Raw genomic sequence first — 26,575 nt, forward strand, 5'->3', positions numbered from 1 at the left:
CCTAGTGTCTTGTATTGATCCTGCCAGTATTCAATTTACAATAACATAATCAATAAGGTTTGCTGTCTAACCACCACGAGGATACCATGTTAACATATTGGCCATTTTATGACCAAACCCCGTATTATTTATAACTAGCTTGTTATACCTACAAAATTGCTGAAGTCTGTAGCTATTACTGTTTTCTTTTTCTACACCAAATTTACCTAAGCTAGGATACCATCTATCCTTATTTCTACTGACCTGGTCGTTAAAATCTCCTAGCACACACATCATATTTCTACCTGGGACCCTGTCTATTTGCTCCTGTAACTGTAAGAAAGATTCATCAGTGTCACTAGTATCTCCGTTAGTCGGTTCTGCAGGAGCATATACTACTATAACTGATACCCAGAACTTTTAGTAATAAAATAAGCAATTAGTATTCTTTATTAATACTTTCTAAGCCTAAACAAGACTTAGAAGCTTTCTTATTCATCATGAGACCTACTCTCTGTCTATGTATCTCAACCTTCCAGCCTGAGTAAACACATTCTATATCACCTAATTGCTTCCTACCCTTGGGATATGAGTTTCTGAAACTCCTAATAAGTCAAGTTCAAATCGTTTGAATTCGTCAGTCAGAATGTCGATACGATAGTCATTTTTTAACGTCGTAACGTTCCAATTTTTAAGTTCTTTTAATCATTGAAATTATTTTGGCCTCAGGAAAAGCAATGATCCCGGATACCAGTGCAGAACAGGGATTAAATATCTTTTCAGGTCTACACCGAAGCGCTAAAGCCGGCTTAGAACTCAATAGCAAGAAGTCCCTGGGACCTCCAGTATGAATGGAGGCTTTGAGCAATTCTGAGTCCATCTTGGTCACAACATTGTTTTCAGCAGTTAGCAATGCTCTCCTATCAACAAGAGTTGAATCCAAAATTACAGTAGTGTATATTTTTATTTTATATCTATCATCAAAATATTCGTTAAAATCAGAGTGACAGGGACAGTAATCACTTTGATAATTTCACTATTAAAAAATAGTCTTAAACACGTACTTCATTGTCAAAAACTAATCTAACAAAACTTCCAGCGATGGCCGCATTCATTACACAATACAAATGTTGTCATAGGTTCATCAGCACTTCTTGTTTGCAGCTAAAAGAAAAATGACAGCTATTATTATGACATTATATGACAAATGACATTGTACAGCTATTATATGACAAATGTTGTCATAGGTTCGTCAGCACTTCTTGTTTGCAGCTAAAATAAAAGACAAATGAAAGCTATCATTTGAACTGAAAGTTCAAATTCGTTTAAATTCTGTTTTATTCTTAGGCTAAATCTAACATTCCAAGTGGGATTGTGAGTTAGATTTCCACAACCAATGATAATTTTATGTAAGAATAAAAGATAGATTAGACTTATCTATTTACAAATGAACTGACGTCATTTTTATACAATCCCAAAAAGGGCTTAAGCCAGATCTGCCTCTCAATCACTCGGACTATCTGTCTTGGCTTTTTCTACAATCAGCCATGTCTTGATGCCCGCAAATACTTGATTTTAATTCATGTTTTTTTTTTTTTTTTTTCTACTTTGCATTGTACAACAGAGTATATAGAGTAACGAGTACCAAGAACCGTTTGTCAGCCTGCTCATTGTTACTTCTATGAATACCTTATACTCCTAAACTAATTTCTGTTTAATCTTACTTCGAGTCCAGGGTAAAACCTGAGTTGCAACTACTAGTTCCTAAAAACTGTCCCAAAGCCAGCTAAAAAAAGAGCATGTCTAGTATGTTTGTCTTCAAAGTGAAAGATTACCTCTAACAAAAAGTGTTCAGATGTAGCAGTAAAAAGAAAGAATTCGGCCAAGGCGTTAATGCAAATTGCAAGAGTGCCAAAAAAGGTCAAATAATATGTATTTAAAGTGAATTTTCTGGGTTTAAGACGCCCACTCAAACTTTTTAGATGGTTCCTCGTTTTTATGATGGAATGAACGCCTGTATGCATAATAATACAAAACTGCAAGTATCTAACACTATAATTTTGATAGTTTCAAAGGTTCAATTATCAAGGGCAAGTACCACACATAATGGGGAATTGCGTTTTAAAAGTAAAACTAAAAATAATGTATATAATCTTACCTGATTATAGGTACAATTCCGTTTGTGACATTTGCCACACTTGAGCAGATCTGTTTTGGTTCCTTCAACAACTGCCAACTGAGAGTCTTCTATACCTTCTTTGACAAACTTGTCACGAAGAGCTTTCATCTCAACTGACGCCATTTCCTGTAAATATGGTAAATGGCTATTTAAGAACATGGAGAAGCCATGTAACAAGAACAAAGAGCTCATATGGCACTTGTACACACTAGAACCCTCGAAGGAAACGGGGTATTTTGATGAAACTTGGTGTGAGGATTATTTAGGTGAAGAGTAAGGTCGAGTTGGTAGATGGACTTTGTAGCCTACATTTAGGGGTGGAGGAGCGGTTTAAAGTAAGGGACAAACAAAACATTTTTAAACAGCTAATGTGATAGTCGTCCGATCCAAATTTAAAATGGGGCATCTAAGACACAAGATCTTTCTATATATCAAGTTTCATTAAGATCTGATCATCCATTCGTAAGATAAATATACCTCAATTTTCATGATTTCCTCTCCCTCCAGCCCCCCAGATGGTCGAATCAAACAAGCAACTGTTCTCAAGTCAATTTATGCAGGTCCCAGACACACCTGCCAATTTTTATCGTCCTAGCACGTCCAGAAGCACCGAACTCGCCAAAGCACTGGAAATCCCCCCCCCCCCCTCCAAAGAGAGTGGATTCGGTGAAACGTTTCAGTGCATGGATCCACTGAAACACATGGACGGATGATAGATAGACTTATCTATCAACAAATGAATGAAATGGCGTGAGGATTGTTTGGGTTAAGAGTAAGGTCGAGTTGGTAAATGGGCTTTGTAACTACAGTACTCTATCGGTACTTCTGCTATTTCTTGCGTCGATTCATTTATGTATATAGGAACACGGTTCACCTGTACGTTACGTCAGATAAGAGTGGAAATATGTTGTGAAATAGTGAAAAGGTTCCGAAAAATTGGAAAATTCCTAGTTACGGTTCGATGATACAAAATCGAGGCAAATTTTGCCAGAAAGATCTTGGAATAATTTCCTCTTCTTGAGTCGCGCTCCACGTTACATTTTTGTCGGGAGTGCTCCTCCTCTTGACAGGTAGAGACATGTCGCGTCTTAGAAAAAATTACTCTATGCTTTGTAAATATTTCCTATGTCTTTCTTCTAGGCAGATAGTGTTGAGCTCCGTGCTAAGCATAAATGCGCATCAGCAAATTCGCGCCTCATGCCACTTTCTTGTGAATAGTGTTTTAAGTGATTTTTAATGTCTATTTTTTTATTATTTCTGATATACTCCGTTTCTTCCTTTGTGTTTTTATAGTAGGTCGATAAATAAAAAAACAAACGAAAGAAAAATCATGCAAGTATGCTCCCCTTTAAGCCAGATGAACGTAAAAATAAGGTTCTTTCTCCATTGTTTTATTTTTAATATAATTAATTTTAAACATGTTATGTGGAATAGCCCTTAAATATCATTACTTATATATAACAAGAAATACTTAGAAAAAGAGTTGTTTTTATCTTTAGAAAATTTTCTAATCACTAGCTTCTCTGATTTGTCAGTTCATTTTACTTCAACTTATGAAAAATAGTAAATAAAAATTTTTGATCTTACCTCTGGAGTCATTTTCGATAACTTAGAAGCGGACACAGCTCCAGTGAGAACGTTCAATCGAAGCATGTTATTACTTTTCAAATTCATAATTCGACTTCGTATTTTGTTCTTATATTTCTCGTTTGTAGACTTGAAATCAGCATGAATGGCGTCTTCAATCTGTTCTGCTACTAGACCTGGGTCATTGCTTCCATCAGGCATTTCTATAATAAAAGTCATTTTCTACAACGGGAGTTAATAAAGAGCCCTATTGTATTTAGTGTTACCCTGGCTGCCCCCATTAGCTAAATATGGGTTGACTGTTTGTCTATTGTTCAGAGTTTGATCTTGGTATTCGGTGATAGGAACTCACTTTTAAACCTTCCCTCAGTAGCTGCCACCTTTTTTTACACATGCAAAAGGTCACTGGTTCAGGTTCATTTTAATAATAAAATAAGTTACAAAATGTTCAGAGCCCGGCTGAGAAGACAAATTCGTAATGCACGGGATGAAAAAAAAACTTCTTTAAATAAATACAACATCCATACTTCACTACATGTAATTCAAACAAGTGTAATTAAACATATTCACCGTCAATTGCCCGGTCAACAACACCAACCGTTGACGTGTCCAGCGAAATAAACATATAAATGAATAAAAGATACCAAGAACCCTATAGAATGCCCAGGTCCAATATACTACCCCCACGACATTGCTCCAAAGCCCTCTTCAATTACGATGTTTGAAGATACTAAACTGTAAAATACACTTTTTGAAACGGTAAACAAATGTCAGGTGCAAAATAAATGAAAATCTTCAGCGTAAAGTTTCAAGCGAAGCTGATGATAATACCGCCTATAACGAACCAAAAACAATAATAAGACGGTGTTGTGAACAACTTCAATGACCTTTCTGTGGCACATTCACCTTTGCTGAGAGAAGATAAGGCTGTTTCTCGTCTTTTAAAGCAAAGCTGCTGCTAGGGAAAGATAGACTAACCTGGGATGTTGTGATACCCCACTATTTTTGAAAATTTTCGAACAGAATAAATAACAATAACACTAAGAGCCTATGTCAAATAATAGTAGGGATGGGCCGTAAATATTTACCAAGATAATCAGGTTATCCCAGGGCGTATAAAGCAGTAATTTTTTTTGCAAAAGTAAAACAGATCATACAAACGAGATTAGATAACAATATATGAGATATAACGGAAGAGTTTATCACGAATAAAATCCATTTTTCTAAAATTCTGTTTTTAACAACTCGAAAGGAACTTCGTTATTTTTATGTTAATGCGCTTTTCAACGACTTTTCAACATAATTCAACACAGCCGATCATCCGGAATATGATAAACGCATTAGCGATAGACTTCGACTAAACCTAATTGAAATGCATAAAGACTCGGGCTGAATACACATATTCCGCGTGGGAAGTAAGTGATGTGTTCTATCCTTTACCGTTAGCTCCCCCTAACAGAAATGCAAACAGGATTTTTTTCGAGAGGGGGAGGAGCGCCATAATAAATGGTTTTCGGAGAAGGGGTAAGAAGGGCAATAATAAAAACACAAATTTTATTTGATTAATTTCAAAAAGACGTGCCCATAAATTTCCAATTATCCGGGGGGACGGTGACAGTAGGGTTGACTCTGGGCTCCCCTCCTCTGCGCACCTCCCTGAGTCTCAAATAACCCTATGCAACCCATAGGAGTGTACCAGAAAGCCTACCTTACCGCATAATAAATTGAAGCGCATATTAAATTATATTTTCGTGTTATTGGCAAGTCAACCAAACTAGCATTGTAATGCTAGACCAAAACAAAAACTAAATCCATGGCAAGATTCATAAAAATTCTATATTCCTTTTGTAAAATTTTGTCTGTACAGAGTGCGTAAGTAAATTATGGTTATTGTTACAATTACAAAAAAGAGAAAAAAAGTGACGGAAAAGGATGCCTGCCTTGGAGAGGGGGAAATACCTTACCCCAACAAAGCCATATACACCCAATAAATAGAAATTCTTCAATTCCCAGGCAAACTATTCCTTTTTTTATCAAGGAATAATTCCTTTTTAGTCAACTAAAATTAACATCATTCGTTAATAAAACGTAAAAAGTGAGAGATGAAGTGGACTGGGGCTTTCATGATAAAACAGGCTTTAGAATAAGTGAGCCTAATAGGTATTGAATAGTGTACAATGACACTGAACCCAAAAGAACAAAATATTAACGCCGTGTCGTAAATCACAACCCATGAGTAGTTTCAAAGGTACAAGTAACTATTATGCAATTAACTAAAAGTACTAACTCCTGCCTAAATTATAATGTATATTAAATATTACCAGATAAAAAGATTATTTTAATTAGAAAACTGATACCAAAAAAGCAAAAGACTGGCTGTAACTGACCCAGATTTTCGGCAGTGTTCGCCGAACATCTTGCGTGGGAAATGGTGGTATGCACACTTAAAAGTTTATGGTGAAAATAAACAATTTGCTCATCACGTAAAGTAGTAGAATATTATTCGGGTAGATTGTTACATATAAAAGAAATAATTTAATTTTTGAAGTACATATAATTCGGGGAGTTTTTTTTTTGTTTTTTTTTTTAAGTTAAAACCGTACCAAACCTTCAGAGTGTCACTGTATTTCATTGCTTGAAGGCTGCTTTTTTAACATTTATTCTCTAGAAGACTTTTTACCCCCCCCCCCCCCCCCCAGTTGGTAATAAAAGTTTCCAGTTGACTAATATTTTTTTTTCTTCTTAAGTTTACGGCCTCTTTTTAATACTTTGCATGTTGACTCAATGAAGCAAATTCGAACAATCAGGGCTTGTAATAATCCGTTAAAAAAATAGGTTTATTTTTTATCATATTCTTTATCATTTATAATTTATTTTTCATCATTTATTTTCATCATTACTTTATATTTTTTCAAGTTTCAACGTATTTCGTACTTTGACTCAATGAAGTAAATTCGAATAATCAGGGCTCGTCATAATCAGTTTAAAAAGAAAATCTTATTTTGTCATATTTATTATTTAGCTTATTGGTTATAGTTTTCTATCAGCCTTAAATTTATACAATGCTACCGTTAACGCTAAAAATTTATCTAAAATCATAAATTGAATCAACTCCAGGGTAATCAAAATATAGATAGCATAAGTAATTTTTCAACTTACAGTAAATATTTCCGAACGCTACCCATGTTATATTCAGAAAATTAGGGTTGCCACCACGGTATCAATTCTTGGAGCGCTACAATTGTCAAAATTTGCGTGCTACATAGCAATTTTCGGTACTATAACCAACAAATTTACTGCAATATTGGTAAAACAGTGATGAAATAGCACTTTCGTGCTATTTTAGCAACCATGAGCACGTGCTACAGTTCAACACATAATGAAATACTGCTAAAATAGTACTCTCGTGCTAAACCTGCAAGAAATTCTCACCACAGTTGCTGACACACACACACATAAACAAACGAAACAAAAAAAAGTGGATTCAACTGATTTGAGTTGCGGAAACGCAGATAAAAATTTTCAAAGATGTGTATCTTATAAGGCTTTTACAAAAAGTATTAAAATACTATAATTTTCTAATTTTAATTTCACAAAATTTAAGAGGGGAGGGAGCTTGTTTTTTTTTAATCTAGAGGAAGAAGCTATATTTTTGCTTTTGCCCGTTTTTTTCAACGAAAATACGAAAAAATAATTTTTCCATGAAAATACCAAAAGAGGTATTTTAAATCAGAAAAATACAAAGACAAATGTATAAAGAGGATTAAGCTGACCTATTTTCTTTACATACAGCGGCAGCTTCTAAGATACAATTAAACTATAGATAAATTAACGGGTCGGTTGTAGTAATTTCAAAAGGCAGTCTGTTACACTATGTATATTTACTATGTTTTCCAGATAGGTAAATATTACTGTTTTTGCGTTTTATATTCGGTCTCGTTTGAGGGGTTTTAGACTCCTTTTTAAAATTTTTATAAAATTCCTTTCCAGAACTACAGAGAAACATTTAGTTTAATCAGAAAAAAACAAACAAACTATTTCTATTAAACGTCGATTGGGAGCACAATCCTTTAAAACCCGTTTTTTAACCTTCGGGGACGTTAGCTCTTTCGGGTATTTTCGTTTTTAACGATAGGTTGTGGTTCTCTTTTTGTTCAGTTGCAACTACTGTTGCAACCATGATTTTCAGTAAAAGTAACACGGTGAAAAATACAATTTCCCTTACTTCTTGAGTACATCCCTTACTCACAAAACTTAGGCTAATTAAAAAAAAAAAAAAAAATTGCCCAGAAACGAATTTGATGACAATTAAATTCAATAATGAAAAAAGCAATATGATTTTTTCTTCGGAAGCATTGGCTTGTATATATCGATCTTTACATATCAAACAGTTCGTGGGAACGAACTGTAGTAAGGAGCAACCCGGCTCAATAGTAACCGTAACCCTAAAAAACGGAATTTTGATACCAATAGTTACATCAAAAGAATGACATTTTGATGCTGATTTTAAAGATTTAAGTTTCCTGAAGTTTAGTCTTACCCATATAAAGCTACGAGTCTGAGAAAATTTGCCTTATTTTAGAAAATAGGGGGAAACACCCCCTAAAAGTAATAGAATCTTAACGAAAATCACACCATCAAATTCAGCGTATCAGAAAACCCTACTGTAGAAGTTTCACGCTCCTATCTAAAAAAATATGGATTTTCGTATTTTTTTTCCAGAAGTCAGATCACGGATCCGTGTTTATTTGTTTGTCTGTTGTTTTTTTTTCTGGGGTGATCGTATCGACCCAGTGGCCCTAGAATGTCGCGAGAGGGCTCATTCTAACGGAAACTAAAAGTTCTAGTGCCCTTTTTAAGCGACCAAAAAATGGGAGGGCACCTAGGCCACCTCACACGCACTTTTTTCCCCAAAGTTAACAGATAAAAATCTTGAGATAGCCATTCTGTTCAGCTTAGTCAAGAACCTAATAAGTATGTCTTTGGGGGCGACTTAATCCCCTACAGTCCCCCGGGGAGGGGCTGCAAGTTAGAAACTTTGACCATTGTTTACATATAGTAATGGTTATTATGAAGTGCAAGGACGTTTTCAGGGGGACTTTTTCGCGTTGGGGTGGGGGTGGGTCGGGGGGAGGGGGTTACGAGGGAGGATCTTTCCATGGAGGAATTTATCATGAGGGAAGAGAATTTCCATGAAAGGGGCGCGGGATTTTCTAGTATTATTAAAAAAACAATGAGAAAATAAATAATTTTTTTTCCAACTGAAAGTAATGAGCAACATTAAAACTTAAAATGAACGTCAAATATTAAATAAATAAGGGGGTTCATCTCCTCCACAATACCTTGTCCCTTACGCTAAAGTATTGACGAGGAGGCAAACCCCGTCATATACGTAGTAAAGATACACAAATATAGAAGTTCGTTACGCAAGTTAATTCGTAAGGAAGGTATGTTTATTACTAACAAAAACGTTCGTAAAAAAATGAAAAAATCTAGTTGCATTTTTAAGTAAACAAAAATTGAAGGGCAACTAGGCCTCCTCCCCCACCCCCTTTTTTTATCAGAATCGACCGATCAAAACTAAATCGACCGATTTAAAATGTAGAGTTGTGACAAAGAGTCAAACTTTAGCGTAAAGAACGGGGCGTTGAGGAGGGGACAACCCCTTTCATATACGGAATGATTTCAGTTCGTTTTAAGTTTTAATGTTGCTCCTTACTTGCAGTTAAAAAAAACAACTTTTTTTTACATATATTTAATCTCAGAAGGAAGGGGAAAACCCTCTTGTCCGAAGCTTCTGTATTATGAATTCCAATGCTTAGTTTTAAGCTGCATTTCTTCTGATCTTAAGCTACATATCGTCTGATTTTAAATTTAAAATGGTCTGTGCTTTTATTTAGAAAGTTTCTTTTTCGGAAAGTTTTTTTTTTCAATTAATATAAGTCAAGGGTGCGTGTTCATGTATACAGATCTTTTGCATCAAATACTAATCTAAGCTAATCAAGCTTAAATCGTAAAAATAGGTAGCAGAACAGTTTTTAGAACCGTGAGACAAAGCCTATCGAGATTTGTAAAATGACCAAGAATCTAAGAACTCAACAAGGGTTCAAACTCTATTTCACAACTATTTTGTTTGCGAGAAAAGAGGATACTTAATTCTTAAAAGAAACCTACTAAATATATTAAGAACCCAATAAAACAAAAACAAGACCAATCGACAGAATCATGTTTAGTTTGACGAAATCAAATACAAATCTAAGCAGTTAAGTTTCTTTCTTGCAATATCACATCACGGCTTTTAAAAGTCAAAGTTTAGATACCAAAAATAATTATTTGGATAAAGTCAAGTCTTTAAGGAGGAAAAACTATAAAAATGGTGTCCACATGGCAGTATCAATTAAAAATATATTAATTTCTATATTATAATTAAAAAGGACTAAGAATTTGGGGGACAGGGGAAACTATTTTCCTTCAATATTTAGGATCCGGTATCTTTTTTCTTTTTCTATGCCTTTTCGACTAATATTTCAAATTTTTTTTTTACCAATTGAGATAATTGTCACTTTTCTAAAATGCACAGTTCAATTTTTTTATTTCAATATAGGAGGACAAAAGCACAACAAGTGCCAAGAAAAAGCAGATAACATATTTAAAGTACTATTATTCATCTGCTATGAAATGAAAAAAGCTAATTTAAATCGTACAATATTTACAATAAACAACAAAGAACAGCATGAGCTTAGATTATATTCTTAGACAAGAATATTGGCAGAGAAATGTAACAAAAATTTAGAAACTGTAAAAACGAATGTCTTGAGCAAGGGTGTATACTAAAAATTTTTCGCGGGAGGGGGATTTTACGCATAAAAAAAAGGCATAAAAAATTTGTTTATATGCAACTTTGTTAATTTTTTTTATAGGTCGGATATTTTCTTCTTCTTCTTTTTTTTTTTTGGGGGGGGGAGGGGGTCAAACCTGGACCCCCCCCCCACCCTGGATACAGCCTTGGCCTTATGCTACTATAATTCTATTGGCAATTTAGATTATTTTCCGAAGAGATAAAATTAAATTTCACAAATATGTTAAGCAAGATGTGAGACACCCCGCAGAGGAATTCAAAAAAAAAAAAAAAAAAAAAAAAAAAAAAAAAAAAAAAAAAGTCGATGAGAGAATTTTCCCAGGTGTATTTACACCTCTTAACATAGACAATATCTAGTTAAGAAGAACCATAAAAACTATATAGTACCGCCGTCTCCACGGAGCACATTTTGGAGCATCTCTCGACATTTGAGCCGAACAGCATCGTTTGTATACGAGGGCAAGGCCGGAAAAGCACGCTGAAGTGCTGAGTTGTCTTCATCAGGTTTCGAAGCCTCTTCTGGTGCTGTCTCTTTCTTTTCCTTTTTATCATTGTTAACCTCTTTTCCAGATGATGCGGCGGGTGGGTCTGAAAATAACGACTTTAAATGTCTGAAATCAAACCATGAACAAAAAATCACTGACAATAATCAGCAAAACTAAATACCAACCCATACCCATGGGTAGAACGGTATTCGTTTCAGTTCTTTTGCTTAACGACTTATCAGAGGTGCTTTTAGACAACTAACAAGACCCTCTGAATTTTTAACTTTTTCCTCCAGTTAGTCAAATTGGCTTCCTCCAAAAAAAGTCAGGTCTGTCAGAGCCAGACTAATAGTAAATATTGTGCCGTGCCACTGAGCCCCGAAGAACATAGTATTAGCGATATTTCGTGAAGCAATCGTGAGTAGTCTTGTGTAATTCTGTATTTTCACAACATTTGAAGTGAAATTTTTAGGATAAGATAGAGGTAAGATATATTACAAAAAAAAGCGCACAGTAAATATAAGACACAGCAACACGTAAAGGCTCCGCAGCCTTTCAAAGAGGGGACATCTCCCGATTTTCTAAACCCATTAATTCCCACTCTGAAAGTATGCCTTGGCTAATATCTATCTAATTTCTGAAACAAAGGCGGATGCAAGACTGACAAATCTGGGTCTTAATAAGAAATTTTTAATTTAGCTCAATAGCAAATCCGAACTCAATTTGGAAGGCAAAATAAAGGCAAGTAAAAATAGGTAATGCGATGCGGATATGTTATACTAATAAATACTAATTATGAAATACTAATATTTATATACAATTATAAATACATTTATAAAATACTGCCAGTATAAAAGACTCTCAGTAATAATCGACAGATTACCAGATTGCCAAAGGTAGACCCTTTGGCCAATATTCTAAGGTCAAAGGAGAAGTAGGCCGTCGTCCCAGAACTGACTGGGAAAGAGGTCATAAACAAGGGTATAAGGGGAATTGGAACTTCTTGGGAGGGTATAAAGAAGGAAGCTTTGTATAAATTGGGACGGAGGAGGAGCGTGAATAGCTGCATTGGCCTCAGGCGGCTTGGTGCTTCAATGAGTTTTTCTTAATAGCCAACACACACGAGTTGAGAAAAACTTCTTGTAGGCAGTTAGCACCCCTCAATTGTTTTGTATCTTTAAATGTGTTTTGTGTTTTCAAACGATCCAAAACACAGTCCTTTATTTCAGGTCTTATGTTAAAAACGTTGCAGACTTTCCTTAGTTATTCAGCTTCGCAAAGAATCAATATCTTCTTATTTTGGCTTCAAGACGATTTTCCATCCGCAGGTAATGAGGGTCACAAAGTCTTTCTATTATTTGTTCAATCTATGCACAAATGTTATCAAACAACAAGAAAATGATGATATTTCTATACAGCCACCCTTAAGAGATAGCTGTAGACTTAAGAGCAGCAACAAGTTAATGTCAGGTTTCAGGTTTGCAACGTTGAGGTTCTTCCTAATATTTACTACTTCTTACTGGATGGATTGACATCCAAAAATCAAGCAGCTTAGAGATTCTGGAGTAGAGTCACAAAATCTGCGGATTATTTAAGAAGCTACTGCTCAGCCGGTAGAGTTTGCCACGCATAAGCGAGCTGACCAATACTATATCCAAGAATTGTAGCTGTATCCCAGAATTTCTGAGTCAGTTCACCTAGCAAGAAGTAGTAAATATATAGCCCACATATTTACTACTTATTGCTAAATGAACTGACTCAGGAATTCTCGGATATAGTTGCAAAATCTGCAGCATGGATCAGCTCGCTTATTCCTAGCAAACTATTCCTTTCTCAGGGTCAGAGAGTTGTTTTGATTCTACAACAAAAAATATTAACTTCCCTTGAAGAAAATAGCCAATTCTGTAAGAGTAGCCCAAATAGCCCATTACCTGCCCATTTTGCTTTTGCAGGAGCTCTTCTCCTACGCATGTCTCTGGACACTGGTGTTGATAAAATTATTTAAGAAGCTCCTGGCCAGTTACTCTGCTACCTCATTACATTTGATGTCTTGATGGCTGGGGATGGGCTCTCTTATTGTCAACATGGCTGAATCTGTGGGACATGGATTTGAAAACTGGATGTTAACATTTATACAACTGACTAATTATTATCGGCTAATTAATTTCCAAGAAAATACCATACAAACTATAATAAAGACACGTAGATAATACCGACATAATTTGATTGTCAGGTTTTATCCATTCATTGATGTAGTTAAGAGAGCAAAAGCGGTACAGTTGTATCTGGTCACAGCATCTTCTTGGGAGCTATTTAGATAAACACACACACATATATATATATATATATATATATATATATATATATATATATATATATATATATATATATATATATATGTATATATATATATATATATATATATATATTTTTAATCTTATGAAATTTTAGGAGGGGGAAGTGCCAAAACTTACATCACTCCAGGGTATTGAGAAACTTATTTGGGTTTAGTTTAGCATGGTATTTTTTATACGATTTTTGTTGCTTTAAATGTTGCTCTGAATGAGTGTAAACACATTGTGATTTCTTCAAATAATAATGAAAAAAGGTGTCAAAACAAAATTAAAACTGAAGTATGAGCACTATCAAGTGTGCTTAGATCAACAAATTAAATTGTCATGCATACATTTCTTCGAGCCGTCCTAGCCCAGTGATTAGCGCTCAAGACTGGAAATCCTGAGGTTAGGAGTTCGAGTCCTGGTTATTTGGTTTTGAGCCGAGTTCAATGCTGTGACTTTTTAAGCTCACCCAGAGTCGACTCTGCTCTACATGGATACCTGGAAAAAATCTGGAAAAAAAAAACAAACAACCGAAATCGTCGTATAATTTGCCCCAAACTACGCATGGGACTCCCGACCGAAGGCATCGAATCATGAGACCGGTACCTGCGCAACGCAAACCATTGGTCAGCATTGGTCACAATTGGTCCGCGATAAAGTAAGTGTTTTTTTTTTTTTTTAACTTTAGTAAGTTACAAAAAGTATACATTTCTTTTGAAAGACTCTTCCGAAAATTGAACTGATAATTATACCGAACATTTTTCAAATATACTAAATTAAGAAGATTATTCAGAGTGACTTTTGCATAATATTTGCTGATCAATTGACCAAAGCCAACTGGGCAAAAGGTTAAAACAACAGAGAATTTACCACTTTCAGATGCTTCTTCGTCAAATTATTCAAAAGTATGACTTGCTTCTATCACTGAGGTCTGAAGTAAAAGTCACACGAATTGGATGCCATTGTCTCAGACACCAATTGAGCACTTACCTAAGAATTTTTTCCAACTTTTAATTAATGCCTTCGACAAAGAAACGATTTCATCTTCCGTAGTGCTTTTCCTTAAAGAATTTACCGTCATTCCAATTCTGGTAGTTGTTAAAACTTCCAAATTGATTGGCAGCTCTTTCAGTGTCAGTAGGAGATCTTTGGCTTGAGATCCATCCTAAAACATACATTAAATTAAGCTCTGATGCAGGGCTGGAGCTAAAATTACGTGTCTCGCAAGTGATTCACCGTTGTGCAGGGATCCAACTACTGAGAAAATGTAAGTTTTAAAAACATCCCCCTGGTTACATCACCAATATAGGAGGTATTCTATCCTAAAGATAAGCACATTTCACATTATCATTTTATTACCTTAAATGGCGATTGCAGTAAATACATTCTAAGAAGATTTAATTTGTATTAAATACATTCATTAAATGGCTATACATGACGTACAACAAAGCAGAAAAAATAACAGAAGAGTAATAAAATTAAATAGCCGAAAAACGAGGATAATGTCAGCCACTGGAACGAATAGAAGCGAAAATAAGCAGATATTTCGACAAGGACCTCGGCCAAGCCGTCGCGGAGTTTACTTCAAAAGGTTAATTTTCCTTCTTTTTTTTCAAGGCGGCTTGGCAGAGGTCCTTGTCAAAATATCTTCTTATTTTCGCTTGTTTTCGTTCCACTGGCTGACAATAACATCGTTTTTCGGCTATTTAATTTTATTATTTTTTCTGCATTGTCACAAGGCGATTGGGGGAAACTAAGGTACGTTATTAGTTGTTAAAACACAAAGATTATTGAAGATTGAATTATTATACGAAAAAAAACGCTTCTTTCACTGGGTCTAGACTATAATAGTCATAGCCAGAACCTATTTTACCAGCAGGCTAAAAACCCGGATTGGAACCTGGTTTCATCGATTACATTCAGCTTGTTGTCAGCTAGAACCGCCCACACGCGCAGTGGCGTAGTAGGCTATAATTTTTGTACCAGTAGGAATCTGAATGTAATATTTTTATAGTACAAGGAGAAACATTTAATTGTTACAAGGTAATGAACGCATTTAATATGCATTTAGCGTTTAATATACTACCAGGAGGCTAAAGGTTTAATTCTAACTGAATAAATAAAATTGAAAAAGTAGAATTTTTTTCCTAATAAATGAAATTGAATAAGTAAAACTTGCATAGTGTATTATATATTTTCAAATATAAATATTTGTAATGTAATCCGCTTTCAGTGAAGCGCCACGCAGTAGGCTTTAGATTTTTAAAGTTAGGAAAGAAGGGAGTAACTAAATTCTTGTTTGTAGTGAAACCAAATTTTTCGTGAATGGTCTTGGGAAGGAATAAGGTTAAACTAAATATTTGATATATGATGATGTCAACTGCTGAAAAGCCAATCAGTCCAAAATTTGATTTTTCTGTAATTTCATTTTTTTTATTTACAATGTTGTAAGAAGTACATAAGAAAATGTTTGTAATAAAGCACCATATTCAGGAAAGCGCCAATGACGCAGTAGGTTTTAGACTTTTACAGTTAGGGAAGGAGGCGGTACCCATACTCTTCTTTGGATTAATTTTTTGTTCGTTTCAACTTTGATTCGCACATTTAATTAGAAATTTATTTGTTTTAACGTTTATTTGTTCATTTACATTAGCACTTTTGTTATGACCGTTTATTTAGTTTCTGTTCGTTTTGGGTTTCATTTATGCAAGAATAGTAAAATATTTGTGATCATTTTAAGCTTGATTCGCATATTCAATTTAAGCTGTACACGTTTTAAGATTTATTTATTCATTTATATTAATATAGCAAAAGAATAAAAATAAAAGCAAAACGAACCAGAAGAATGCAAGAAGAGATAAAAAAAAATCTAGAAACAAGATTTTCAAAAAGGAGAACCAAAAACAATTGACCCCCCCCTCCCGCATAAAAAAAAGAAATCCAGTTAATAACGAGTCCAGTTGAGGATGGGACAGCCCCTTTCATATACAGAATAATTTCTCTTCGTTTTAAGTTTTAATGTTGTTCCTTGCTTTCAGTTAAAAAAAAAACTTTTTTTTTTATTAATTTCTGGACTTTTTTGAATTAATGCATCTTTTGAATTTGGTTCAACATACATGAATAATTCAAACGAAATTTGCATATTGACTTTACTTTTTTGAACTAATAATAACCTTATAACAGCCCAAGTTTGATTTTTGTTTCAATTGTTTCAGAATGACTCCTGAATCACAAAGGCTATTTAACTAGAACAATAGCCTCTTTTAAAGGTTAAAAAAGAAACTTTAGCGTAAGAGCAAGCTACTGAGGAGAGGCAACCCGTCTCATATACGCAACATTTTCTGTTCTTTTTAAGTTTTAATGTGGCTTCTTACTTTCAGTTGAAAAAGAAACTTTTTTTTTTTTATTTATTTAATTGCTTGTTTTTTAAATAATGTCGGTGTTTTTTAAATGATGTCAGGAAATCCAGCTCCCCTCCACGGAAAATTCCCTTCCCCCACGAGAAATTTCTCCATGGAAAGATTCTCCCACGAAACTTAAATTAGCGATATTTGCGGAACTAATTTTGTAAGGCATAGTAACAAAAAGGCCAAAGAGGTCGGAACTATTTTTATGAAAATGAGTCACAAGTTGAGCAATTCTCAAATGACTCAACTGAATGATAGAAAAGATCTTTAAAAGATATACATAATAATTTACGATCGTTTTAAGTTTTAATGTTAATCCTTACTTTCAGTTGGAAAAAACTAGTTTTGTTTCTTATTTAATAACAATCACGAGCCGAACACATACAATATCTTTGGTTTATTATCACATAAAAATTATAGTTACGAAGCGGCTAAGATTGGTCGGAAAATATCACAAAAAATTATAGCTTATATCAGCCAATATTTTACAATTTTCAAACTTTAACGTAACGAGCGAGGTATTGACGAGGGGGCGAACTTCCTCATACAAATAATATGAGGGTGTTGGCCTCCTCGTCAATACATAGCTCTTTACGTTAAAGTTCGAATTTTGTTCCTATTCGTTAAGAATGACTCCTGTATCACAAACGCCATTTAATTAGAATAACATAGCTCTTTTGAAATTACTAAAATACTTTAGCCGAAACATCGAGGCATTGACGAGGGGACGAACCCCTTCACATACGTAATAATTTCTGTTCGTTTTAAGTTTTAATGTTACTTCTTACTTTCAGTTGAAAAAACTTGTTTTTTCAATTTAATCTCTGATCGTTTTTTCCTGGGAGGGTGTAACGAGGGAGGCTTTAAATAGATTAGGTTGGAGGAGGAGCGTGCGTAACTGTGTTGACCTCAGGCGGCTTGGTGCTACAGTGAATTATTGGTAGTAGTAGTAGTAATTTTTTAAATAATGCTGGGATATCCAGAACCCCCTTCATAGAAATTATCTTCTCCCATGAAAAACTCCTCCATGGAAAGATCCTCCCACATAACCCAAAACCCCCGCCCCCCCAGAAAACGTCTGTATACTAACCAATAGCAATACTACAAGTAAACAATGGGCGAAGTTCATAACTTGCAGCCCTTCCCCGGGGACATTAGGTGATTAAGTCGTCCTCAAAGACATAGTTATCAGATATTTTTGCTAAGCTGAACAAATCGGCTATCTAAAAATTTTGATCCAGTGACTTTGGGGAAAAATGAGCGTGGGAGGGGGCCTAGTTGCCCTTCAATTTTTTGTAACTTAAAAAGTGCACTAGAACTTAATTTTCGTTTGAATGAGCCCCTTTGCAAAATTTTAGGACCACTCGGTCAGTACGATCACCCCTAAAAAAAAAAAAAAAAAAAAAAAAAAAAAAAAAAAAAAAAAAAAAAAAAAAAAAAAAAAAAAAAAATCTGTGATCTTTCTTCTGGCAAAAAACACACAATTCTACATTTGTGCAGATGGGAGCTTGAAACCTCTACAATAGTGTTCTCTGATATGCTGAATCTGATGGTGTGATTTTAATTAAGATTCTATGACTTTTCTCAAAAATAAGGCAAATTTTCTCAGGCTCGTAACTTTTGATGGGTAGGACCAAACTTGATGAAACTTATATTTTTAAAATCAAAATTCAATTCCTTTGATAAATCTATTGGTATAAAAATTCCGTTTTTTATGGTTATGGTTACTATTGAGCCGGGTCACTCCTTACTTACAGTTCGTTACAACGAACTGTTTCAATTGTGTTTGTTTATTTTGTATGAAATAAAATCTTGAATCTTTGAAAAAAAACACAACCTATTACTCGATGAACAATGATTTTGGTTTGAAAAACTTCAAGTTTTATATTCATTGTTCTTTAAAACGATTCTACGTTATGAAAAAATAAAATAACGCTTTGTTCATTTGAGTGAGCTGTTGAAAATAAAATATTTCAAAAAAAAAATCTTGATTGTCAAATAGTTGGTGGTAACTGTAACCAAGGAGTGACCCAGGTCAACAGTGACCAGAGCCTGAGAATATTTGCCTTATTTTCGAAAAAGGGGGAAACACCCATAAAAGATGTATATTCTTAAAGAAAATCATACCATCAGATTAAGCGTGTCAGAGAACCCTTCAGTAGAGGTTTCAAGCTCCTATCTGCAAAAATGTGGAATTTTGTGTTTTTTGCCTGAAGGAAGATCACGTATGCGTGTTTCTTTGTGTGTGTGTTTTTTTTCCCCAGGGGCGATCGTTTCGATCTAGAGATCCTAGAATGTCACGAGAGGGGGGCTAATTCGAACTGAAATTAAACGTTCTAGTGCCCTTTTTAAGTGACCGAGAAAATTGGAAGGCAACTAGACCCACTCCCACGCTAATCTTTTCCCAAAGTGACCTGATCAAAATTTTGAGATAGTCATTTTGTTGCGCATAGTCAAAAAATCAAATACTGTGTCTTTGAGGACGACTTAATCCCCCAGACTCCCGGGAGGAAGGGCTGCAACTTATGAACTTCGCCCATTGTCAAACAGTTCGTGGTAACGAACTGTAGTAAGGAGCAATCCGGCTCAATAGTAAACAAAACTCTAAAAAACTGTTTGATACTAAAAGATACATCAAAAGAATCAGATTTTCATGCTGATTTTAAATATATAAGTTTCATCAAATTTAGTCTTTGTCATCAAAAGTTACGAGCCTGAGAAAATTCGCCTTATTTTGGAAAATAGGGGGAAAACCACACCATTGCATTCAGCATATCAGAGAACCCTTTTGCAAAAATTTCAAGCTCCTATCTACAGAATGTGGAATTCCGCATTTTTTGCCAGAACACAGATCACGGGTGCGTGTTTATTTGTTTATTTAATCCCTGAAACTAGAGACAAGACAGTCTTACTTTACTTCAATATTAAACTATCAAACAGGCTTATAAAATAACCAGAAAAATTACTGGGCATTTTTGCAAGCTTGAGAAGCCCCTAAAACCCCATTTGGAACTAATAGCCCTTTGACAAAGGTAAAACCACTATATACCATTTCCCTTAATAGACAGAACTCCTTCCTAATGCCTTTTGCCAACTCTTCAAACAATTTTTAATTTCTACTGATTATGGTTTATGGATGATTTCCCTACTGATTATGAACTACTGATTATGGTTATGGATGATTTCCCAACCAACAAGATTCAGCCAAGATAGGATGATTAGCGGACCTGCACAAAGGGAACCAGAGAAATTCAAAGGAATTGCTCCAAATACTTCCTTACAAAAAGAGAAATAAGAAAACAACTCCAAAAGGGAGCTTTAAAACTAGCCATTATCTTATGGCTTCCAAAATTCGAAAAATACTCACTTATACAGTAAATTTTATTTGGATAAGACATTTTACTAATGTAAAACTTCTTTATTAAAAGATGAACATTAGACTTATACTCATTTAGATATCTAACATGAACAATACCACTACCATTGATGCAACAAAGGCTTAAAGATTCTCAATACAACTCATAAGGTCAATCCCTTGCTGAGTAAGGTAAAAAAAAAAAAAAAACGTCTTTTACCTTCTTGTTTTCAGAAAATGGCCTTTTGAGCCCAGAACACATAATGAGATGAAATATTTGCTCGATTTAAAAGTGCAATATGGTTGATTAAAAAGTCCAACTTAGGCTTTTGTCTAAAAATCCTTTTTTGCTGGCTAGTGTTTAAAACTTATACTGGATTTAACTTCATTTGAGGTTATTTCTTATAGAATAATTCTTTTGACAGAAGAAAATCAATTAAAGTAATGTGTCTGTTACCAACTAAATACCATTTTACTATCAGCATATTTTTTTTTTCATTTTATCATCATTTACTAACAAAATTATAAGCATTTTTTGGGGTTACTCTTACTGGTAAGCTGCTGAGTGATGACATCTACTTTGGGACACAAATTATTAATCTTTAGATCTACCCATCATGGATCCTCCATAATAGATGATGCACAATTATATGCAACTGCACATAATTTCATGAAATATCAATTAGTTAAGACTACTATTACGATAACAATGTCTATGTTTACCCTTTATCTTATAGGGACTAGACTAGACAATCTTCTAGACACTATGAACAAATATCTCACAGCATATCATTACTTTCTCTGCAACTGGGAATCTCAATGCATATAAATTGATGCTTATGAATTAATCTCCTATCTCAGATTCATCAATTGATGGCAGGATTGGCCCCTAAAGGAAAACCTACCAAAGGTTTTCCCTCTTTAAAAGAAAATCACAGTTTGGTCCCTAAAAATGGCAGAAAAGGCCACTCTCCCACTGCAAAGTCTTTTTAATCACTGAAACAAAGCACTAGAGAATCCTATTCCTATTTTAACGAGCCATCTCACAATCTTCAAGGTCCCTTGTCTTATGCAATCACTCCATCAGAAAACTAAAGAAAATTCAAACAAAAAAACATTTCCATAATCTTTCTTCTGGGAAAAACCTAAAATTCAACAGCTTTGTATATGGAAGCTTGAAATTTCTAGTACAGGGCTTTCTGATATGGTAGATCTGAGGGTGTAATTTTCATTAGGATTGTTTGATTTTTTTATGGTTGTTTCCTTCTGTTTTGAAAATCAGCCCAATTCATTTTTCATTAAAACATGAAAAATTTCATGTTTTATGAATCAATATCAAAAGACAATTATGTTGATGGATTAATTGTTGTTAAAATTTCTTTTTTTACTCCCTTCTTAGGTTGTTAATAAGAACTGTCTGATGCATAATAACCCTTATAGAGCCTAGACCTAGAGTTCTTAGGCTAACCTAAACTACTTCAAGTGCAAGAGTAAGTGTGATATTGAACTATCTTAGGTAAAATTCTAGTTGATTGACTTCTAGCTATCTTGGAATGTTGTTGGGTTAGGGAATTGAAATTTTCAGGGGTAGGTCTACAGAAAAAAGTACATCCTGGGAAAGTATTTTGAGGTCCCTAACTATACCCCCTCCCCCCTCATCTATATAGTGCAGCTTTTTGTACATTACAGCTTATATTTTGGTCAAATTTGACCCTATACTACTATTAGAAGTGTAAATCCTTGCTTACCTTAGAAAAAGTTAACTTTTCACTGTTTTTTAAGCTACTATATTTCATAATTAGATCACCAACATTAAATGACAATTATTACCTTTTATGGTATAGTCAAGACTGGAATGTGGGCATTTAAAAAAACCCTTTGGTCAAGTTGAGATAACAATATTTTGACATGTTTTATCTAAAGGCCTTTAAACAGGGGTGAATAAACATGAGAACATTGAACTTAAGGGATTTCTCACTCCAAATTACAATTAAGTGCAGGTTATCCTTAGCAATTCTTCTTGTAATTATTTATACAATATAATTTTTTATGTTAATCTATGGAAACTTTCAATATATATTCATGAAAGAAGAGGCTTTTTTAATGTTTGTCATATTGATGTAATATCAAACATGCCAGCTATATGTGATTACTATTGTGCTACTACAGGGCAGTTGCCCAAATAAAACTTCAACAATTTTGTTATTCAAGAATTAGTTTTTATAATATGGCAACCCTGCAAGTCTTCTGTTCTTACTTAGATAAATCATTTTTTTTGTCTCTTATTGGCTTTTCTGGTTTGTTTTTATTTATTCAGATTTCTTGTGTGTTAAAGGGCATATACAAGTTTTGTTGGGGGGAGGAGGGGTGGAAAAAAAGTACTAAACAAAGGAACAATTTGTTTAGATGTATTTTTGTTACTTTTTAAAAATTGAAAAAAATTGGGCAAGGTTGAAACTTGGTAGCCAACACCCTGGGTATGGCTTTGATAGTTTCTATGCGTCAATAACATTTATTTTTTAAATCATAATGGTGTAGAGAAAGTCCGTTTGTTCAAAAAGGCTCAATAATGATTTTTAGAAACCTGAAGAGAGGCAAAACAGAAATCTGAGACCAGTGGTGTCAATTACAGGAGGGACAAGGAAACCACCCTATACTCCCCTCTAGACTTTTCATTGTTCATTGAAAATGCCTTTATTTTTATTTTCTTTGAAAAAGAAAGACAAATTCCCCCCCCCACTATATTTTCAAAATGCATTTTACACCCCTCTAAATTTTGAGATTTGACACTGTCTTAGACAGGAGCTCTCAATTCAACAAACACAAAGAAGACTTATAAACAACTTACAGATTTGTTAGCAGTCTTTAACAATATTTCCATCATTATATCCAACTGCAAATAAATCTAACTTTTGAGCACCAAGGACAAATTGGGGGAGGCCCTTGTCAAAACATCTGCTTGATTTTTGTCTTCATATTTTGCTACTGGCTGACAAGATTCTCATTTCCTCAACTATTTGATTTTTTTTCATTAATTATATCTTTTCCTTTCTTGGTTTCTCACAAAACATTAAGTTTTAAATATTATAGGAATGTGTTGATGCTTGTCTTAAGTTTAATATGGCTTTTTACTTTCCTTTGATAAACTTCTTTTTTGGATAGTTGTGTTGTAATTAATGTTTATTAAGGGCTTATTTGTGGTTTATTTTGCTAATTTTAAATATATATTTATAAATCTATAGTGTATATATACATGTATATATATATATATATATATATATATATATATATATATATATATATATATATATATATATATATATATATATATATATATATATATATATATATATATATATATATATATACATATTACTTTCAAAAGAGCTATATATTCTAATGGTAAAATTCTAGCTGAGTGACTTCTTGTTATCTCAGAAAGGGGTTAGGTTAGGAAAATGAAACTTTCAGGGATAGGTTTACAGGCTAAAGTATATCCTGGGAAGGTATTTTGAAGTACCTACCTCCACTCCTTCTCCCTCTAGAAGGCCCTGACCTTTGATGACCTTTAAAAATATGTATAATATAAAAGTGAAACCTTGCAAAATAAATCTTCTGCTTGAATGAAGTACAACAAAACTGCTTTCAGCTTCACAACTCTGCTCAATCTCAATTTATAAGATTTTAAAAATAACCAAATATATTTCCTAAATTTGAAAAAAAAACACATTAGTATGGCTCAGAATTCTACTCAAATACAGGAATTACATTTTCAGAACTAAAGGCAGAGAAAAAGCAACTGGCAACTGAAAATTAAGGTAAAATATTGTTTTGTCAAAATTTCAATAGGTATAGACCTGTCATGTAGGAAAATTTCAGAACTCTCTATAGGGAGAAGGTGTGGAGGTGGGTACTTTAAAATACCTTCCTAGGATATACTTTAGCCTGTAGACCCATCCCTAAAAGTTTCATTTTCTTAACCTAACCCCTTTCTGAGTTAGCAAGAAGTCACTCAACTAGAATTTTACCTAGAATCTTTGGTAAAATTCTAGTTAATTGACTTCTTGCTATCTAAGAAAGGATTTAGATTAGGAAAATGAAACTTTCAGGGATGAGTCTACAGGCTAAAGTGTGTCCTGGGAAGGTATTTTGAAGTACCTACCTCTACTCCTTTGCCCTCTAGAGGGCCCTGACTTTTGATGACCTTTAAAAATGTGTGTTGTAAAAGTGAAACTTTGCCAAATACATCTTCTGCTTATTGAAGTACAACAAAATTGTTTTCAGCTTCATAACTTTGCTCAATCCCATTTTATAGATTTTAAAGATATGCAAATACATTTCCTAAATTTTGAAAAAAAAACATTGATATGGATCAAAATTCTACTCAAATAACAAGAATTGCATTTTCAGAACTAAAGACAGAGAAAAAGCAACTAGTAACTGAAAATTAAGGTAGGCTAAAATGTTGTTTTGTCAAAATTTCAATAGGCATAGATCTGTCATGTAGACAAATTTCAGGGCCCCTCTAGAAGGAGAAGGAGGTGGGTACTTTAAAATACCTTCCCAGGACATACTTTAGCCTGTAGACCCATCCCTGAAAGTTTCATTTTCCTAACCTAAACCCTTTTTGAGATAGCAAGAAGTCAATTGACTAGAATTTTACCAGAATCTTTCCTTTAGAGTGGGCCTAATAGTATTCTAGAGTAATACTATATGCATCATTCTAGCTAGCTATATAGGCCTATAAAGGATTATAAGGGGGGGAGGGTGTCAAAATTTAAATAATATTTTGAAAGCATTAAACAAATAGTCTAATGATATTAATTTTATTTCTATTGTTTTTCTGGTTCCTGTTTTGTAACATTTGACACAGTTTACATGAACAAAGATTGAAACAAGAGATGCATGGTGGATTATAGCCTATTGTTTGGGTATGTATTTGCACATACATTAGGGAAGAGATCAGGGATAAAGTATAACGCAATTGCAGTCAAAATTTGTTAGCTACAATTGGTCTGCAAATTATGAAGTAGCCTAGCCAAAGAATTGCTTTCTTAACATAATTCTTTCTTCATAGCCTAGACCCAATCCTCGACTCTTACCATATTTTCTTCTCAGGAGTCCCTAGTCTAGAACATTATCGCAAATTGTAGACTTTCATCAAGACAAGTCTACATTCAGACATTAGAAGGGGTTTGTCAAATTTACTGTAAACAACCCTTCAAATTAAACAAACCAAAAGGTCTGATCAATAAGACTTAAACTTACAGATCCAGATATTATCTTTTCAAGTTTTTTCTGAATCTTGATCACCTCATCTTCACAACCCATCTTTTTCTGTCAATAAAAAATTTGAATATAAAATACTTCTATTTCTTCGGTGAAGAAGTGCGGTTAGTTCGATCCTGTTTTTATTAAGGAACATCATTTCAACTCATTTCCACTTTCTACGTTTTATTAGGAAGTGATATCTCAATTATACACTTTTTATTTAACGCAAATTGACTCACGGATAGAAAATGCAGGAAAATCTCAAAATTGCTCATACAAAAACGATTCGCTGCAATATTTGAAGCGCAAAAAATATTATGATATATCTAAACAGCACTACTCATAAAGAAATGTTCCACTGCAGGAGTTGAATTCTATAATATATCTAAACAGCACAGGCATGGGAAAAAGCTAAATCTAGTTGTATCAGCAATGAAAAATATGCAAAGAGCTAAACTTTTATTAGTCGAGGCTAGCTATGCCCAAATCAAATATAATTCCTACCTAATATTTGTATTTCCCTAAAAATATCCTTCTAGGTCATGAGGATTGAAATCTGGGATTAAAAGAAAATGGCCCTCATGCTGTTTGTCAGATTTTATTGACAAAATTCTGATAAATACAATATGTTTCTCATTAACTTGAAATTTGCAGATATAAATTTGAACGGCTCAGTAAAAATATTCTCAAGCAGCCGTTGAACCGTTGTGACACATGGACTTACAGTAAAATCCAAGGAAAAAACGACAAATCACTCAAAAATGGCTATTTTTGCGTAAAAAGACGTCAATGAGACCCTAGGATGGGTGACACTTGGCTGACATTGTAGTCAATTCAGGGATAAGAATATATATTAGGAACAACTCCAGTGCCCATTATGCATAACAGTAATTACCTTTTAAATTGAACATTGCTCAACTTTTGATCAAAAATTTTCTGATTGACCTATCAGACTCGGAAGTTGAAGCATATTTTTTCAGCTGGAAGAGATGGAACCTTTAAAATATGTTTTTTTTTTTATCTGTAATGGAATTCTGGCGAAGTATAAGAAAAATATGTATTGGTAGAGGATATTATAGAAAAAACAATATTCGTACAAGGTGTTTTAACCAAT

At 34.0% G+C, this 26,575-nt stretch overlaps 1 protein-coding gene across 2 annotated transcripts; it reads right to left on the reverse strand.

Annotated features, from left to right (window-relative positions):
• Nucleotides 1–924: 924 nt before the first annotated feature.
• LOC136034147 (transcription elongation factor S-II-like) lies at nt 925–25,583 on the reverse strand. Of its 2 annotated transcripts, none has more exons than XM_065715328.1 (6): nt 25,459–25,583; nt 14,419–14,593; nt 10,992–11,192; nt 3,746–3,948; nt 2,138–2,284; nt 925–1,143 (listed from the first exon to the last, which is right to left on the reverse strand). In XM_065715328.1, exons 1-6 carry the CDS (start codon nt 25,519–25,521, stop codon nt 1,063–1,065), a joined length of 870 nt encoding a protein of 289 aa, XP_065571400.1. In that variant the 5' UTR covers nt 25,522–25,583; the 3' UTR covers nt 925–1,062. The 2 variants fall into 2 exon arrangements, with proteins under 2 accessions (XP_065571400.1, XP_065571401.1); XM_065715329.1 differs by lacking the exon at nt 925–1,143 and adding an exon at nt 1,191–1,251.
• Nucleotides 25,584–26,575: the final 992 nt, after the last annotated feature.

The sequence above is a fragment of the Artemia franciscana genome, chromosome 12, assembly GCF_032884065.1.
Source record: "Artemia franciscana chromosome 12, ASM3288406v1, whole genome shotgun sequence".
Lineage (NCBI taxonomy): Eukaryota > Metazoa > Arthropoda > Branchiopoda > Anostraca > Artemiidae > Artemia > Artemia franciscana.